General features: G+C 37.5%; 1 protein-coding gene across 3 annotated transcripts in view; it reads right to left on the bottom strand.

The window, feature by feature from the left end:
- The window catches only part of PAXBP1 (PAX3 and PAX7 binding protein 1), a 35,366-nt gene that overhangs the window by 6,939 nt on the left and 13,425 nt on the right, over positions 1-15,002 (bottom strand). For 2 of the 3 annotated variants that reach the window (XM_023190565.2, XM_023190571.2), the window contains exons 8-15: positions 13,950-14,073; positions 10,116-10,215; positions 9,913-10,028; positions 7,533-7,732; positions 4,590-4,734; positions 3,812-3,933; positions 2,705-2,781; positions 2,276-2,342 (exon numbers count right to left, since the gene is read on the bottom strand). In XM_023190565.2, the coding sequence (XP_023046333.1) occupies positions 2,276-2,342; positions 2,705-2,781; positions 3,812-3,933; positions 4,590-4,734; positions 7,533-7,732; positions 9,913-10,028; positions 10,116-10,215; positions 13,950-14,073 (951 nt within the window). Of the gene's footprint in view, positions 1-416; positions 713-2,275; positions 2,343-2,704; positions 2,782-3,811; positions 3,934-4,589; positions 4,735-7,532; positions 7,733-9,912; positions 10,029-10,115; positions 10,216-13,949; positions 14,074-15,002 lie in introns of those variants that run through there. The other variant, XM_023190579.3, reaches the window with a different exon arrangement.

The following is a 15,002-nucleotide window of genomic DNA, read 5'->3' as shown; positions in this document are numbered from 1 at the left end:
GTAAGAAGAAAGCCCAATTTAAAACCTAAGCAAAAGATCTGAAGACATTTCACCAAAATACATAAACGAATTGCAAATAAGCACATGACTATCATTAGGGAAATGCAAATGAAAACCACAATGAGATACCATATTGCACCCCACAGAATAACTTTAAAAGCAAAACACTAACAGCAAGTATGGTGGGAGTAAAGAATAACCAGGACAGTAACAGGTTACTGGTAAGAACGCAAAATGATACAGCCACTTCAGAAGACAGCTTTGTCCAGCTGTTTCACCCAACTGAAATGAAACTTACATATTCAGAACACCCTTATAGAAGCCTTGTTCATAACCAAATTGGAAATGTTGGGGCCAAGGGAAAGCTTCCCCTTAGGCCTATGAAGTTTTGCTGAAAATTACTGACAAGAGGCAAATTAACAGGAGAAAAGGCATATAAATTTATTTGATCACAGTTTTATGTTACATGAGAGCCTTCAGAGTAAAGACCCAAAGATGGAGGAGAAACTGTCTACTTCTATGTTCAGGTTTAACAAAGTATGTACAGGCATGCAGAAACACGCCTGGACAAAAAGGTATGATCTACTGCTCATAGACCAAGAGAAGACACACAACAAAGCCTGTCCATCCAGATTCTTCTTGGCCTCTCCCAGCAGCATTCTTTCTTTCTAGGTATGGGGCAGGACCTTCTCTGGAATGGGGGTTTTATGACCTATAATCAAACAAGGTAGGTCAGATGTTTTATGGCCAGTTTTTACACAGGCAGAGCCAAAATTAAGAGTAATATATTTAGGTTTTATGGCTGGCTTTGCAGAAAAGGGGTTCTGGTGTCTATGATCCACCTGGGGCAACAGGGATTCTAGTTTCTATGTCAACCCTCAAGGGAGAACAGGACTGAAAGACAGGAGGGCAGGAGAAGGTCAAAGAAAAAGTTCTTCTGAGGCTGAGGCCTTCATTTTATGGTATTGTTTTCTGAGTCCCAAGATAAACAATCCAAATGTCCCTTAATTAGGGACTAAATAAAAACCAAAACCCAACTCTGGTGCACCTACACAGCAAGGCTGAACCTCAAATGTATTCAGTGAAAGCAGCCAGACTCCAAAGACTCTGCCTATCATGTAATTCCCTTCACTTCCTAGGACAAAGACTGGGAGGTGGCCAGGGCTTGCTGTGACCTTGACTATACAGCAGCAGATAGCATGGCTGCACCTGCTCATCAGAATTCACACAACTATATACTAAAGAGAGTGAATTTTACTGTACGTAAATCGTATCAATTTTTTTTTTTTTAAAGGAAAAAATCTTTCTGTGACTTCCTACAACTTCTGGGATAAGGACCAAAGTATTTCAAATGACCTACAAGATCCTCTATCATCTGGACTATGGACCTCCTTGCTCACTCCAGCTGTCCTATGCTTTCTTCAGCACCTCCAGTGTAGCCTGCTCTCTTTCACCTCAGGGCTAACTCCTATTTATGCTCCAGGTCTAAAGATCTAAATATCACTTCCTCAGGGTGGAAGGAAATCTTCTGGGACTGGCTAGTCAAGGTCTCTGTGCCCTTTTCGTATGTTCCACATTACCTTGAATGTCCCCTTTCATAACTCATCACACCTGCGATTACCTATTTGCTGTCAACTGTGTTGGACTATGAACTCCACAAAGATTCCACTTCTAGCTTGCTTACTGCTATATCTCCAAACCTCAGAAGAGTATCTGCTCCAGCAGTCCTCCTTATCTGTGGTTTCAGTCAGCTGTGGCACAGTACGATAACGTATTTTGAGAGAAAGAGAAACTACATTCGTATATCCTTTACCACAGTGTATTATTAATAATTGCTCTATTATTAGTTATTGCTAATTTCTTACTGTGCCTAATTTATAAATTAAACTTTATCATAGGTATGTATGTAGAGGAAACAACAGTATATATAGGGTTTGGTACCATCTGTGGTTTCAGGTAGCCACTGGGCATCTTATCCCCATGGATATGGGGAGGACTACTGTAATCTACTTGCTAAAAAATTAATTGCAGCTTAGTCAGGCATTTTGTTGAGTACCATGGACCTTACTTTGGAACTCAGAAATCACTTTCTCCTGTGAAAATATCAAACTTGAATGAACTTTTGGAATAAAATTACTTTATAAAATGGAGATTTTGGGTATACATACAAATAGATCTAAGCCTATGGAGTTAATAAAAAACAAAACACTCTGCAAAATATAATATATGAAGTCAAACGAAATCTGAGTATTTTAGATAGTCTGTGAATACGTACCTTAACTGAAGACCAAAACTGTCGTTGAAAAAACAAGTAAGGCCCAGAATTTTTATTTTCTAAGACACTAAGTAAAAACAGAGAAACATACCATGATCAGATATTTTATATGCAGGTGCCATATGATTCCTAGACAAAAGATTTTTCTACAAAACAGGTAAACTAATTCTTTAATTTTTCAAATAATTGCATTCTGGAAGATAGTATGTTAAAAAGGCAATGGAAATTTACTCTGAGACACTCAGGGAGAACATAAGAGTATTAATTGTTTTATTCTGCTTAAGGGAACAATCTCTCCACTAATCTAGTCTCTCTGTAATACACTACGAGGGTGAAGTTTCTATTTCAAGCTTGTTTTTCAGAATTTTATAATCCTTCTCTGAAAGACAATGGAGAATATTATCTTTAATATACTTCAGAGTTACTTACTTTTTGGGATATAAGGGCATAAAGACATCGTCATCTAAAGTTCTTCTCATTCTCAATAAAAGTGCCTTTAGATATACCTAAAGAGTTAAAAGTAGATCACACATTTTAAAAAGCACTATGACAAAAAAAAAGACATATTCCAAATCATGTAACTGAATACTGAACTGAGTGAACTAGTTTTCCAAATTTTTAATTTTCCTCATTGAAGACCCTAAAGTAATTAATACTTAATAATCTATTAGTTCATTCCTCAACAACTGCCATGTAATAAAACTTTAGAAATCTTTCAATCCCTTAGTCTACATAAAGATTTAAGACCAGACACATAATCAAGTTCTCAAAGTGAAAATTCAACAATGACAAATAACACCCACCTTCTCTACATTTAAATAGCTCCTATGAAAGGCCCCTAAAGAGCATTACCTTTAAGTGTGGAAACTAGTTATAAAACAGTATCTAGTTGTTTCATATGCTGTTTAATTGGTTTGGGTGCCCAATCTTTTGGCTTCCCTGGGCCACACTGGAAGAACTATCTTAGGCCGCACATAAAATACACTGACACTAATGATAGCTGATGAGCTAAAAAAAAAAATTTTAAAAGGGCAGGGGGGCAGGCTCTGTGCATAAATTTAATGTTTTAAGACAGTTTACAAATTTGTGTTGGGCTGCATTCAAAGCCATCCTGGGCCACATGTCCATGGGCCATGGGTTGGACAAGCTTAAATTATCAATTGTTAACATTTTAGTTTCTCATTTCCCCCCAAAAAAATACAGTCCTTAAAAGGACATTTGACTAGTTGGATTGGGACTGAGGTGTGGTGGTGAGAAATCATAATAATGAAAGGCTATTTAAACTGATGCCATCTTCCTTCTTTATTAATTTTTTTAAACTGAAAACTAGCATCTCTCTGTGGGACTAGGTATTAAAAAAAGAAAAAAAACCTAACATCTCAAATTTTGTGTATTTCAGGCTTTAACAGCCCTGATGGCCCAAGTGGGAGAACCAGATTTCTGATTGGTTTAGGATAACGACTCATTCTCTCAATGCTTGCTCATATTCAATAGAAAGAGGAAAAAAAAAAAAGTCTTCCAAAGATACTAAATTACCTGTGTATTTTTATTTTCTGCATTCACTACTGAAGGATATCCATTGATTAATTTTAGTGTAATTCCCACCATTCTTGAAGTCTGTGTTGTAGAAAAAGGGTCCCACATATTTTCAGCTATCACTATTAAGAAAAAAAGAGGATTGAGACACAGAAGCCAATTGTAGCTTAAATTTTTTGTCAAGCAGACCTCTATTAATGTCAATCCTAATTTATTTTTCCTCTTTCTCTACAATATAAGCTTTAGTCTTCTTTGTGCTATTAACTGTGGGAATTTGGAGGGATAGGGATGTGGAGAGAGGATAGATTATTCTTATTTCTGGTACTCGGGGAAAATGAAGATTAGGAAAAAAGAGGATTTCTGTAGAAATGTTGTCTTGGCATCAAGAATTTCAAACTAACATTTCTAGTATTCAAAATAAATTCCTATATCAATGATTCCTAATCTTTTTTGAGGAACTTATGAAAGTACTGAAATTGTTCCCCACATAAATGCATATCCTCCCTCAAACTATGTATAATTTTGCTTCAGTTAGTCTTTGAATTTCTAAACCTCACCTATGAAGCAATTACTGCACTCAATTACAGGCCCACCCTAAAGTGGTCCTCAAGTCCCAGGATAAGAACCCCTCTGCCCTCAAGTCATCTCTGGGCCAGGTGGTAACTATTATTTCTCATGTAATTTCTATAAGGAAATATGCTCTGAATTAAAAACTCATAAAATAGATTTGGGAGAGCCAGTGTGTCTGAATGCTCAATTCAGAGAACAGGAGATTTACCTGTTAGTTTAGGAAGAATCACCTTTTCCACAATGGTAGGTAGTAGGGCAACATCTACATCATCTTTTTCTTGCTCTCGTTCTTCACAACCATAAAACAGCAAAGATTCAAACCACAGCATATTCTCAAAGTCACGACATTTTGCCTAAAAGACATTTAAAAGGTTACCCAAATACTAAAATAGTGGGTATTTCAGCTTCCAGCTGTGATAAGAGAAACAAGAACTGGATTTAACCTTTGGTTGTAAACAACTAAAAACTGGACAGCTGGAGATATCATGCTACCGGATTTCAAACTGTAAGGCCACAGTAACCAAAACAGCATGGTACTGATACAAAAACAGACACATAGACCAATGGAACAGAATAGAGAACTTAGCACTAAGACTGCACACCTACAACCATCTGATCTCCAACAAACCTGACAGAAACAAGCAACGGGGAAAAGATGCCCTGTTTAATAAATGCTGCTGGGAGAACTGGCTAGCCATATACAGAAAACTGAAAATGGACTCCTTCCTTACACTATATACAAAAATTAAGTCAAGATGGATTAAAGACTTAAATGTACACTCCAAAACTATAAAAATCCTGGAAGAAAATCTAGTCAATACCATTCAGGACATAGGCATGGGCAGATTTCATGACAAAAACACCAAAAGCAACTGCAACAAAAGCAAAAATTGACAAATGGTATCTAATTCAACTAAAGAGCTTCTACATAGCAAAAGAAACTATTATCAGAATGAATAGACAACCTACAGAATGGGAGAAAATTTTTTGCAATCTGTGCATCTGACAAAGGTCTAATATCCAGAGTCTAGAGGAAACTTAAATGTATAAGAAAAATACAATCCCATTAAAAAGTGGGCAAAAGACACGAACAGACTTTCTCAAAAGAAGACATTCATGTAACCAACAAACATGAAAAAAAGCTCAACATCACTGATCATTAGAGAAATGCAAATCAAAACCACAATGAGCTACCATCCCACACCAATCAGAATGGGAATTATTAAAAAGTCCAGAAACAACAGATGCTGGTAACGTTTTGGAGAAAAAGGAACACTTTTACACTATTGGGGGGAGTGTAAATTAGTTCAACCATGTGGAAGACAGTGTAGCAATTCCTCAAAGATCTAGAGGCAGAAATACCATTTGACCCAGCAATCCCATTACGGGGTATATACCAACTTAAATCATTCTATTATAACGCTACAAGCATATGTATGTTCACTGCAACACTATTCACGATAGCAAAGACATGGAATCAACCCAAATGCCCATCAATTATAGACTGGATAAAGAAAATGTGGTACATATACACCATGGAATACTATGCAGCCATAAAAAGGAACGAGGTCATGTCCTTTGCAGGGACATGGATGGAGCTAGAAGCCATTATCCTCAGCAAACTAACGCAAGAACAGAAACCCAAACACCACATGTTCTCACAAGTGAAAGCTGAACAATGAGAACATATGGACACATAACTGGGAACTACACGCACTGAGGCCTGTTGGGGGGTGAGGGTGGGGACTTAGTGGAGGGAAAGCATGAACAACTACTGGATGCTAGCTTAATACCAAGGTGATGGGTCGATCTGTGCTGTAAACCACCATGCCACATGTTTACCTAAGTAACAAATCTGCACATGTACTCCGGAACTTAAAAGCTGAAGAAAATACAAAAGAACTGGACAAAATACAATGGACCACAGGCAGCACAAGACTATGACCCTTGAAAGAAAGGAATCAAATGAGGTGAGGTGCTAGTTCAGGGCAGCAGAGCAGTCTTGTTGAGTGGAGGAGACAGAGGGTGGAGTTCAGGAAGGCTGAGACAGCTGGAAGCTGTGGGGCAGAGGAGTGGGCGACACAGAAAAACAACTCCAAAACACAGTCTCGGGCCTTTGCTGTCTACCAAGATACTCAAGACACACAGCAAAACTTCAGAAGGTCTGGCCAAGAGCACACAGGAAATAGGAGCTGTGAGCTGAATGCTTCTCAGAGCTCACATTTTTTTTCAGTTGTGTTTCCAGGGCTTCAACCTCAGCCCCATTTTCCTTACAGTCCACAAATTCAACCTAGCCAATCTCAACTGTGGGTACAGCTTCACCCAAGTCGGTTTTTAACTTCTCAAACCACATTGTAAACATCACCACTAGACCTCCAGAGTCAATTCTAGACCCGTCTAGCCCCCTCCCTTTATGACAGACCAATAGGTCCTCCTGATTCCACCTCCTTATCTCTTTTTTTTTTTTTTTTCTTGTGACAGGTCTTGTTCTATCACCCAGGCTGGAGTGCAGTGGCACAATCATAGCTCATTATAGCCTCAATCTCCTGGGCTCAAGCAATCCTGCCTCAGCCCCCCAAGTAGCTGGGAATACAAGCACATACCACCATAGCTAATTTTTTTTTTTTTTTTAAATAGAGACAAGGTCTTGCTATGTCGCCCAGACTGGTCTTGAACTCCTGAGCTCAAACAATCCTCCTGCCTTGGCCTCCCAAACTGTTAGGATTACAAGCGTGAGCCACCATGCCTGGCCTATCAATTTTTCTCACCATGACCACTGACTTGGTTCACGTCCTCATTTCACACCTGCCTCATTGTGCTTTCCCATCTGGCTCTGAGATCCTTTAGGATCAAAGGACCAAGTTCTTACTATTCGTGTTCATATCCCAGTGTTACTACATATAATTTTAGCTGGCTGAAAAAACAATTATATGTAAACTGAAAAAAAAAAACCACACAGGTCTTCTGGGAAGAGATGAAACTTAAAAGGAAAGATCATAACATTATAACCAGATACAACCTGTATCAATTACAGCCTATGCCCTATCGCCCCTGCAAAATATTTTGCTTAAGCTTACTTCTCTAGCATTGAGATTAAAATTACCCAGATATCAAATTATAACACTTTCTAATAGTGACAGAAGCCACTCACCTCAAGAGGAGTCCAAGTGAGGAGCTGAAGTCGTATGAGGGGGTTGAATAATTTTGGCAAACAAAGGCCAATGTAAGCATCCTTGTAGGACGTGTAGTATTTTGAACGCCATGCTTCAAACTGTGATTTAATACAGTCAATTGAATAGAAACTTTCAAGGACATCTTCAAAAACTTTGCTGGATTCTTTTGAAATTCGATCTAAAAACAACAAAACCCCAGAGAGAACCATACATTAGTATGAAGTAGGAAAAAAATAGTCCAATATTTTCTGTTTTCTTTGTTGCTTCAGTATCAGAAGATATGCTAATTAACAAAGGGCCAATTATTAGTCATAATTTAGAAGAAAAAATAAAGATAAATTGATGTTTCAATTTCTCTTTTATGTAAACTACAGTGCAGCCAGTCCTTGTTTTGCAGTTCCAGTATGTACAATTTTTCTAAATTTAGCTAAATAACACCTGTTTCCAAACAAGACAGTTCAAATTTCAGTTACCATACTATATTAGCCATGAGTAATTGCACTGCTAGCTTTCTAGTCCACAAACCACTGCACAGATTAACAGCTGTGCATCATAATCAGTCACTAATCACACTGCTTCATTCAAACTCTGTTGGTGATTATAATAACTGACCTAGCCAACCATCAGTTGAATGGACGCTAAGAACTTCAAGTGAAAAGTTATTTAAGCTTTTTTTTTTTTGAGACAGATTCTCACTCTGTCACCCAGGCTGGAGTGAAGTGGCACAATCTCAGCTCCCTGCAACCTCTGCCTCCCAGGTTCAAATGATTCTCCTGCCTCAACCTCCCGAGTAGGTGGAATTACAGGTATGTACCACCATGCTCAACTAATTTTTGTATTTTTAGTAGAGATGGGGGTTTCATCACGTGGGCCAGGTTGGTCTTGAACTCCTGACCTCAAGTGGTCCACCTGCCTTGGCCTCCCAAAATGCTCGGATTACAGGTGTGAGCCATTGTGCTGGACCAAGAATAAGATACTCTTATGATGTCCCAGATTACTTGGGAAAAGGAAATCTTTACAATGGAGAGAGAAAGTTCTGAGAACCTTTACTGCAAGATCAATCTTAACAATGCTAATAGTGGGACAGCCTAACATTTGTCATGTGCTTCTAGGCAGTATGAAACAGCATCCTGTATAAATTATTCTTGGGGAAAAAAATGTTTAACTTTAATCTAATTAAGCCTTCAAATCTAAATTCCAGTTTACAAGAAATGGATCAAAGAACAAGTTAAACAATGCTATGAGGAAACATACAGAACAGTCTAGAATATAGGATATTCTGTAAGTGGCCCGGTCTCTTCAAAAAGCTAGTCTTAAACAATAGGGGTAGGTGTGTGAATGTGTAGGGTACTTACGGTTATTCATTTATTCTAGATTTTAAAATGTAACAACCAAATGCAGAGCATGAACCTTAGGTGGATCCTGGTTTCAAAAACCACAAAATAACAAAATAAAAATAGTTCCTAAAAAGGGTTTTTCCAGGATGCCATTGAGGAAAATTAAATATGGACATGATATTAAGAAATCTGTTAATTTTCTTATTGTGCTAAAAAAAGAATCAGAATAGCCATCGTAAAAAAAAAAAAAAAAAGATAATAGTACTGTGATTACACAGGAAAATATACTCATTTATAGGAAACACACACTGAAATTTTGGGGAGTGAAGTGCCATGAGGAATAGTTCAGCAAACACACACATCTCCATGTATAAAGAGTCAGGCAAACTTGGTGAAATGATAAGCATTGTTATCTGATAGGTATGTGGATGATCACTGTACTAGTCTTTCAAATTTTCTGTTTAGAAATGTTCACTGTAAAACAAAGTGAGAGAAAGAAGCTTCTCGAACTAAGTTCCAAATGGTGTGCAATTGATATAATTCCAAACAATTATAGCCAATGGTGGGAAATGAAGACTTTTATTTGGGATCCTTCTGAAAATGCCTGGCACATAATAGTACTAACCACCCTCTAAAGTGAGATTACTCATGACTCCCCAAGAGTTTCCTTCAGGGCTGAGTGCTCTGCTGCCAAGCTTTACCTTTCCAGACCAGACAGGCTGCAATGAGAGTTGCCCTCAGGACCTGACACATTTCCAGTCACTTAAAATTCTACCATTTGGAAGAGTAACAACATTTATTATGCAAGTACTAAGTATACCCTATGAGAAGGTGTTACCCCTATTTTTGAGAATTCATCATGATATTCACTAATAAAAAGGCATGCAAGTTTCTGCAATTAAAAAAGAAGTGCCTGGTTCTAATGCAGAGGCCATGAATATTCAAACCATTTCATGGTAAAAACCATACCCAAGTAGAAACTAAATTGATGATGAGTCTTATTTCCAAATAAATGTCTAACCTTTTTCCAGATTGAAATTAGTAATATCTGTAGAAGTTTCTTCATCATCACTGGAAAGGCCTTCAAGGTGATCTGCCATCTTACCGGTTTGCTCTCTGGCTTGTCTACGACGAGTCCTAAATAATAAACATCAAGTTCCCAAACTAGATAAAAGAGACTCCTCCCTTCCCAAACAAGCCAAGAGCAAGGGTTTTGAAAATTACCTCCTGGCCTCCCGCTCTGCAATGCGACGTTTTGCATGCTCTTGATACAGTGCCCGATCGCGTCCAAAGGAATCAAGATTTGGTGCCATCAGAGCTTTGTCTGCAAAACAACAACGGTTAAAATTAAAAGCCATCTTTCGACAATCTTGAGGAAAGAGTTTGCACAGAATAAGCCATTACGATAGACTGCTTGCTAATCTCAACGGCAAGATTCTGCAATAACTGGTAAACCAGACAGGATTTTAGTTTAGAACAAATTTCAGTATTATTCTGCGTTCCCATTTTAAAAAGTAGAAAAATTAAAGAAGTGATTTCTTTTTAAAAGTTCAACAACCCTACAAATATGTAATTGGGCTTACTCACTATTTTTATGTCTAAGTAACAGGACAGCTATCAGGAATAGCTATCACGATGACCAAATAAATTAAAACTCTAAATTACCTGTGCAAAGGGAAAAATAATATTATTACACTTTTAAAGAAGAAGACCTTAAGCATCATGTTGAATGATATGACAGCAGGAAAACATAGGAAGACATAAGAAAACAGCTTTGTTGCAAGAGTTTAACGAATTTATTGTAATTTTGCCTTGTAGAAGTTTGTTTTCTATCACTATTTTGTTACAGACTGAAAACCGTATCTGAGCAGGACTAACTTCTGCCTTCTCAATGCTAATCTTTCTCTTTCACAGCATAGTTTTATTTATTTATTTATTTATTTATTTATTTATTTATTTATTTATTTGCCTTCCTATTTTCCATTTGTCAAAAAACGTTCTAGGGTAATTTCCTAGCTTCAGTTTCCAATCCTATTTGTATTTCAGTTATCATGTTTTTCGTTTTCTAGCGATGGTTCCTGTTCTTACAATATTCTTCTTCTACAGTATTCTATACTGCTGCTGAATAGGATACCTTCTGTTATCTCCCTGGGGCTCCCAACTGTTTGAAAGTATCCTGTTCACAGAAAACTTGCATACTTGCACCAACACTGTCTGTCTCCTCAGTCCCTTTGGTTCTACTGCTCAGGTTGGTCCTTCTGATCATCGTTAACTGCCTGTTCATGTAGAAGAGCAAGATTGGAAGCTGTGTGTGTGGGCAGGAACTGTCTAACAGAGGTGTCTCCATCGGATCACTAGATACAGAGCCAGCTCTTTTGTTGGGGACCCCTAGATTTTAGTGTTTCAGGGTCTTTATTTTGGACCTATTCTCTTTAATCAAAAGACTCCCCTAATCTCTTGCCCAGGTAGAAGAAGGGGTGGGGGAAACATGTGTCCACTATACTTCCCTCATTTCTACGTTTTAGTTCCACACTATGAAGACATGATAGTAAGGGGAGGCAAACAACCCAAGGCATTGGGAGAGAGGGGAGGGAGGTGAGCACATGCAAGATGAAAGACATCCAAGTTAAGACGTGCGTATTTTTTCACTTGATTTTCAGAGATGTGTCACCAAAATCAGCAACAGGAAAAACAAAACCAAAAATCAGCTCTTACTTCAGAATATCCTAACCATCCCAGGCCTTACTATTTATTTATTTATTTAATTTATTTTTTGAGACGGACTCTTGCTCGTCACCCAGACTGGAGTGCAATGGCACAATCGCAGTTCACTGCAACCTCCGCCACCCAGGTTCAAGCTATTCTCCTGCCTCAGCTTCCTCCTGAGTAGCTGGGATTACAGGCACCCGCCACCAGCTAATTTTTGTATTTTCAGTAGAAACGGGGTTTTGCCACGTTGGCCAGGCTGGTCTCCAACTCCGCCTCGGCCTCTCAAAGTGCTGGGATTACAGGTGTGAGCCATCGTGCCCGGCCAGACCCTACTATTTTTAAAAGTTGACTTTTTTTTACTGAGTTTTTAATTCATATTTCAAAATAGCTCTGAAATTAGGAAGGAGGTATGTTCCCGAGTGCACCAATTGGAATAAAAAATTACTAAACCAGAAAGATGTCCCAGCCCTAGATGTGAGTTCACTACACACCCTAAATTAGCTAAAATATCCCAAACTATAAAAATAATTCCTGACTCAAGAGTTTTCCTTCATTCAAGAAATATTGTTAAAAATATCATTATACTTAAAACATCGCTGCACGTATAGGTTTTGTAAAATGTGCACTGGAGGAGACAGGTGAGTGTAACATGACTCAAGTGATAGCCTCCTCCATTTCTGTAAGAATTATACACAGTAATTGCACATAAGTGCTTATAAATCTAAACAGATGAATTTCAGACTATTCTTTACTTCTTTAAAAAACAGATCAGAAAATGAATTGATTCTCCAGCGTCCCATGTAATTTTCCTCAAATCTTTGGCAATTAATGTATACTCCCTCTAGGACTGAATTTTTCACTTTCCCAGTATCTTTTAATTTCTTTCCAACTTTCAAACAAGTTAGTATACATAATTCAACTCTTCCTTCAAATTCCCTCCAAGTAAACAGCATCATATTCTCAAGAACAAATTATAGGTGGGAAAAGGTATTTGACGAAATGTACAGCTCACACACAAACCATCTAACTTAAAAGAAAATTACCTCCTTTTGTAATATAATGGTTACCTGCAATCTGCCCTAGAAATCTGGTTATTTAGATCAAAAGTGTTCTGGAAGGGATGCATTAGTCATGTAGGTGGCTAATGTCAATAATCCAGTTTAAAATTCGGTGGCAAAAACAGAAGGTCACAGCCACTTATAGGGCTCATAGCTGAGTCTGCCTCAGCTATGAGGGCCGTATTACCATCTGTTTATGCCTCTTCAAAACCCATCTGACATATAGAAGGATGCTTTTTCAGGGACCCTATGTCTCTCTGACTTAGAGGTGACCCTGTATAGCAAAGCATTGCTTTCTGAAAGAATAACATTAGAGCTCTTTGCATTTGATCACCTGGAAAGGTTGTTTAACATGCAACTTTCTGGATGCTGAAGACCTAGTAAGAATCACTGGGGACAGGACCAGAAAATTCGTATGTTAAACGAGTATCAGGTAATTGTGATCCACACTTCCATTTGAGAAATGCTGACAAAGGGAACTAAGAAATGACAAAAGAAACCACAAGGAATTCACGCTAGGAAAATTCCTATCAGCACACTCAAGAATATGGAGGGCAATGGGAAAAAAAGGAACTAAAAGGTTTAAAACATCTAGTTAAAGGACCTCCACTGAACTATTTAACAAGGGGTTTCTAATTCTGGTTTTCCATAACACACGTCATCATGATGGAAGTACAATTCAATTTCTATCCATTTTTATACAGAATTTCAGGAATTGTAAGCACCAACTGACTTACTAAAAGACCCAGTATATAAGGCTAACTAGAGAAACATTTAAAAAGAAAATATTAAACTTTTGCTTTATCCAAAAGATGAAGCTCAAAACTCTCTTAATCTTGGAGTTGTGTCATTTGTTAAGTTATAGCTTCCCTCCCCTTACCCACAAAATGTCCCAGTCCCTAAACTCAAACTCTTCCACTGTGATCAAGAAAAGCATTTATTTGTATTGGTGTTTTGAATGAAAATGGGGGAAAAAACAACTAGGGCCACACAAATAATGGTTTTAACATAAAATACTGATAATGTCTTTTCTGTCCTCTAAAGGAGAATGAAAAAACATGCCCAAAGAAGAATAAGATTGACAGAATATTACCACGTTTTTGAGCAAAAGCTCTATTTTCTTAAACACAATTCAAGTACACACTGTTACAATTTTTAGATCTACCTGACACAAGAGCAAGGAAATGTTTCTTTAAAAAAAAAATGCTCCAAGATCTCTAATTTTCAATTAGGCTGCACTAAGTAAACAAGGTTGTTTAATGAATAATAAAAACCTTCAAGATGGACTGACTTGAATGGCTTGAAAACTCCGAAGATTCATCTTTAATATCATCTTGTCGTCTTTGGACAAGGCGGGAAGCTCGCTGTTTGTACAGCTGATGTATTGCTGATTCAAGTTCATTAATCAGTGGCACCTGTAAAAATACAACACACTCCGTAACACCAAACTCCTCAGCTGCTTACTTATTTGAGGGTTCCATCCTATTTCCGGATTTCTGAAAAAGTACCCTCTCTATGGACAGAATAATCATGAATCCCCAACAGCACACAAGTAGCAAATTCAGTTTTACATTTGGGAAACGACACTTCTTCTTTTAATCCATGCATAGAGCTATAATGTCCAGTGCCTAGTTATTGGAGCAAACGTTAGTTAAGAAACGTAGCACTTCAGTATTCACAGAAAAAGTAAAGAAATGTCAACAATTTTAGAGCTTTTCCTTTAGAGAATATTTAAGTACTTAGAAGTCTTCTTAATATCTATTTTTAATTTTCCAGCAGCATTATCTGCCTTGCGATTTTTGTAGCTCAAAGTGAAACATTATCACTGTGCAATACCAAAAAAGTGCAATGGCTCTATGAGTAGGTAAGAACAAAAGTCTGCTAATTCTCCAGTTTTGGATATTTCAGTTGCTCTGCCACTCATACGTACCAAGTACGTTACAGTAATCTGTTAACTATTTTGTACCTTTATTACAAATTTTTTAATGTAAACAAAATAATTATTAGGGCAAATAAAATTTCTAGCTATCACTAACCTCTCTGAAATCAATATATCCCAAATTTAGAAAGTTGTCCTCTTCCTGTCAAATATTTAAATCCTTCCACATTTTATAAAAATTTCTTTACATGAATTGTGAGCTTACAAAGTCATTAATTTTTTCCAGGTTAATATCCCTAAAGCATTTACTTGATTCATATAGAATACAAAAGAACATGAGAGCTAACTTAAAACAGAAAACTTTCTCTTTATAAATACCTTATGTTATAGCCAAATGCTATGAAACTTTCACATGACACTAATGACCACTACACATACCTGAGGAAACCAGAAATTTTAGTTTCC

Source organism: Piliocolobus tephrosceles, chromosome 19, assembly GCF_002776525.5.
Source record: "Piliocolobus tephrosceles isolate RC106 chromosome 19, ASM277652v3, whole genome shotgun sequence".
Lineage (NCBI taxonomy): Eukaryota > Metazoa > Chordata > Mammalia > Primates > Cercopithecidae > Piliocolobus > Piliocolobus tephrosceles.
Note: the sequence above shows the minus strand (reverse complement) of the source record. Positions and strands in the feature narration are given on the sequence as shown.